The sequence below is a fragment of the Salvia miltiorrhiza genome, chromosome 4 (assembly GCF_028751815.1).
Source record: "Salvia miltiorrhiza cultivar Shanhuang (shh) chromosome 4, IMPLAD_Smil_shh, whole genome shotgun sequence".
NCBI lineage: Eukaryota > Viridiplantae > Streptophyta > Magnoliopsida > Lamiales > Lamiaceae > Salvia > Salvia miltiorrhiza.
Window position 1 is genome coordinate 23,070,693 of NC_080390.1, and position 4,766 is coordinate 23,075,458.

Below are 4,766 nucleotides of genomic sequence, written 5' to 3' on the forward strand. Positions count from 1 at the left end.
ATTCAGAGAAGCGAAGCCCCGTGTCAGAGCCGAGAAGGCCCACGCCAGAGCTAAAACCCCGCGCTGCAAACTAGAGCAACGAAGTCAATCTCCAGAGCAGAAGAGTTAAGCCAGAGCAGAGCCGACATCTTCGAAGCAGCGAAATGAGAAGCCAGAGAAATGCGCCAGTGCCAGAGCAGCGAAATGAGAAGCCAGAGAAATCAAAGCCCAGATCAGCGAAGTCAACTAGTCAGAGCAGAGGAATCACTAGTCAGAGGGGAGAAAAGCCAGAGCAGAGAAATCAAGAAGCCAGAGGAACCGAATGTCAGAGCAGCGAAGTGAATCGCCAGAGAAACTGGGAGTCAGAGCAGACAAGTGCGCCAGAGCGGAAGCCATTCCTCTGGCGAGAGCCGCGAATTCGGCCAGAATGGAGATGACTTGCAACACGCGACATAGCTGGAGAGTTTCCTTATCTTGCACGATTCTATTTCCTTTAAGAGTCCAGCTTTGCATGGCAACTTCTATAGTGATCAAGAAGGATTTGAAGTCTATAAATAGGGCTTAATTTTCGTCTTTCATAAGATATAATTCCTTGCCCTAATTTTTGTCTTTCCTGGAGATCATCTTTCCCTTGGCAGCCGCGAACTTTAGACTTAGACTTATTAGTTTACTTTGATTACGTTCATCCTTTTGCTTTAGTTTTTTTAGTGTAGACGATTTCTCTTTTCATTCCAGAGTGGTTATTTTATTTTCTTTGCAATTTAATTTATTCTCTTGTTCTACGTTTACTTTTATTTCTTTGCTTGTTCTTAATTTAAGCATGAGTAGCTAAACTTTTAATTCGACGAGAATAATGAAACTCTAATTTAATGATCTGTGAGACCTAATTGGTTTAAAATTGATTCCTATTGATTCCGATTAATTCCTAGGTTCAATGATAATTCTGATTTTATTTAAGTCTGATCGACTTAGGTTTAATTGGATTATAGTCAATTAGCACCTCCAATCCGTAATTGTTGGAATAGGGCTGATTAGTGACAAAACTACCTTCACTAAACTACCATGTTCGTAGTAGGAATTAATTGGTATATTAATTATTACTAGCGTATCTAGGATAATTGATATAAATGGGGTTCCTTCACCTTAATGCTATTAGAATATTAAATCTAAGACTGGCGTATCCAGCTAGGTTATATTTTAATAAGGAAAATAGACAAGACTAGCGTATCTAGCTGTCTATCGACATAGTAAGTAGGAATTGGGGTATGTCAGTGTGTATCACGGTATCCTATAACTCGTTGGTTAATAGGGATTAATTAATTATTGCGTCGAGGATCAGAGATTAAATTAGTGTGGATTTATTTGAGCCGAATTACCTTTCTATTGATTTATTTCAAGAGTTATTTCTATTTGATTTGTTGCATTCTTAGTTTTAATTAATTCTTCTCAAAATTAAGGCGTGGTGGCATCACCGTTTTTATAGATTTAGGGATTTGAATGATTTTTAACTGCTCTATGTGGGATCGACCCTGCTTACCATTATACTAATTTATTTTGGTAATTCCACAGGAATTATTTGGTGGTTGGCGACGTCCACCAAATTGGCGCCGTTGCCGGAGAGCGGTGTTAATTAATTCTTTTCTCTTTGTCTATTTTTTTTATTTTCTTTGTTTATGAGCAGATCGTCTAAGCCGAACCTCATCTACGATAGTGAAATTGAGAAGACAGCGAAGAAGTTAAGGAATGAGGCAAAGGCGAGGAAGCTACTGGATCTGCTGGATTCGCAGGCTGACCTTCCCGTTCGACAAGAACAATTCGTCGAGGAGAAGCCCGGTGCTGTAGCTGCTGACGAGGTTCTGTTTGCCCAAACAGACCACGACTCAGAGACAGAATCAGACTTTGAAGAAGAAACCGACTCGATTTCAGTTGCAAGTACTGAGAGTGACATGGCTGACGATCCGAGACTGTGCGATCTCTCCAGCCACGAAGCTGATGACCCCCCAACTCCGATCCGGATGCCAGCGGCTGCTACTGCTATTAAAATTAAGCTTGGATTGCTTAATGTTCTTCCTAAGTACTACGGGAAGAAAGGAGAAGATCCATATAATTTCTTAAGCGAATTCATCAAGATCTGCAAGGTACAGAAACGCCTTACTGATGTAACGGAGGAACACTTCAGATTAGCTGTTTTTCCCTTCACCATGACAGCAGAGGCGAACTCTTGGTTCGCGAGTCTTCCACCTTATTCTATCACTACATGGACGGAGATGAAAAGGCTATTAATCCTGGAGCACTTTTTCCCTCCTACCAAGACTAATGCGCTTAAGAAGGAAATCAGTGGTGCAAAGCAGGAGTATGATGAGTCCTTAAGCGCTTATTGGACCAGGTTCAGGAGATTGGTGGACAGCTGTCCGAACCACAAATTCTCTGAAGGAGATCTGCTGCAGTACTTCTATCAGGGGATGACCGTGGATACTAAAAACCTTGTGAATTCATCGAGTGGAGGAGGGTTTTCCCAGAATACTGTGAGTGAAGCCAAACGATTGATTCAGCACTTGGTGGATGCAACGAGGGAGTATGATGAGCCACGCATTCAAATGCTCAAGAAAGCTGCGCAAGCAAACTCCTCAAATTTGGATGACAAGTTCGAAGAGAGATTGGGAAGGATAGAGAGAATGCTAAGTACGGTGGTGGAGAAAGTTGCAACTGCTGGACAACCAACAGAAAAGCCATGTGGAGCATGTGGTAATCCAAGCCACACCAGCCTGCAATGCACAGGAGATGAGGAAGAATATCAAGCCCAAGCGAATTCTTCCCATAATTTTTACAGCTGCGACGCGCCATTGCCCTCTTTGCCCAAACGGGACCAGTTCTTAAACAATCACAATGCGCCATGGAGAAACCACCCCAATTTTCGTTGGAGGGATCCAGAGCAGAGGCAACAACAGCAGCCACCAGCGATGAAACCGCCGCAGCAGCAGAACTACCGTCCTCCTCATCAAAGGACGGGATATCAAGCTCCACAAGCTCAACAACATCCTCCCGAGAAGCAAGGCAAGTCACTTGAGGAGATGATGGCGGATTTGATTGGTAACCAACAGTTTCTGCAAGGTAATGTGCAACAACTTCAACAATCTCAAGCCGAGCAGAAGGTGCAAATCAAAGGACTATCCCGTCAGATGTCTCAGCTCGCCACATCCATGAATCAACTTAAGGGAAATAATGGAGCTTTACCATCTCAAGTTCATGTGAATCCCAAGGAGAATGTCAACAAAATCACATTGAGGAGTGGTACTGAGTTGAACGGACCAACACCCAAGAACTCTCAAAATGGTCCGCAGGTAGATTCTAGAGTCGAGTTTTGTATGGAAGAATTCAAACGTTCTGTTGGTACGACGGATCCATTCACTCAGTCAGCAGAACAACCCGGTTTGGCCAAACAGAGCAGAGAAGTGAACAGTCAGAGCAGAAAAGCCAATAGCCAGAGCAGAGGAGCCGAATGCCAGAGCAGAGAAGCCAACAGTCAGAGAAGAGGTTCGACAGATAAGCAGAAACAGAAGGAAGTAGCAGTTGACTCCACCAAGGAGGAGCAGACCAAGATCTCTACCCCTTCGAGCCTACCTGATCCTAAGGTTTCAATATCAGTTCCCTTTCCAGGAAGATTGGCGAAGAAGAAGCCGGAGGAGGAGCTCATTGATTTTGTGAAGATCTTCGGTAAACTTGAAGTGAATCTTCCCTTCCTTCAAGCATTGAAAATTCCTCCATTTGGGAAGTTTGTGAAGAACTTCATAGTTGGAAAGTCCAAGGCAACTGGAAAGATTGTGATGGGAGAAAATGTTTCAGCAGCAATCAAGAAGGAATTACCGGCTAAGTGCAAGGATCCAGGTATGTTTTCTCTTCCTATTTACATTGGTGATACTAGGATCGAGCATGCTATGTGTGACTTAGGAGCGTCTATCAATGTTATGCCTCTTACTGTTTATAATAGTTTGTCGGGAGTAGAGTTGGTGGACACCAGAGTGGTCATTCAGTTAGCCGATAGGTCATGTGTGCATCCCGAGGGTTTACTTGAGAATGTTCTTGTGAGTGTAAATAACTTTGTTTATCCTGTTGATTTCTATGTGGTGAGGATGAGTTGAGTGCAATCCAAGGGGTCATCGGGAGTCCTTTTAGGTCGCCCGTTCCTAAGGACTGCAAAATCAATCATAGATGTTAGCAATGGCACGATTTGTCTAGACTATCATGGGGAAAAATATACGTTTAGTATTGATGAAGCCATGAAAACTCCCAATGATGCTGAGAATGCTTATTCTATTGATATGATTAACCCTCTCGTCCAAGAATTTCTTGAGACTGAATTCATGCAGGATAAGTTGGAGTTAGCTATGATGAAGAGCTGGACAGATATTGATGCCCAAGGGATGGACAATGCAGAGATCAAGGAGGCTATCATGTCACTTTATGCTCAACCGGAAATGGTTAGTTCGGGAAGCCAGTTCTGTTTGCCCAAACAGACACCGTCAGACAGACCGCTGAGATCCGATGAGAAGCCGCCAGAGTTAGAGCTCAAGCCTCTTCCTGCAACCTTGAAGTATGTCTACCTCGGGGAGTTTGAAACTCTCCAAGTGATCATCAGCAGCGAGCTCACCGCTACTCAGGAGGAGCAGTTGATTGCTGTGCTCAGAAGGCACAAGAAAGCCATAGGGTGGACTTTGGCAGACATCACCGGTATAAGTCCCGATGTGTGCCAGCATTACATTCTCTTAGAGGCGGATGCTAAGCCTGTT

At 43.6% G+C, this 4,766-nt stretch overlaps 1 protein-coding gene across 1 annotated transcript; it reads left to right on the forward strand.

The window, feature by feature from the left end:
* The first annotated feature begins 2,246 nt into the window (after window positions 1–2,246).
* LOC131023170 (uncharacterized) lies at window positions 2,247–4,118 on the forward strand. Its single transcript, XM_057952715.1, has 3 exons — window positions 2,247–2,967; window positions 3,091–3,864; window positions 3,982–4,118. Exons 1-3 carry the CDS (start codon window positions 2,247–2,249, stop codon window positions 4,116–4,118), a joined length of 1,632 nt encoding a protein of 543 aa, XP_057808698.1.
* Window positions 4,119–4,766: the final 648 nt, after the last annotated feature.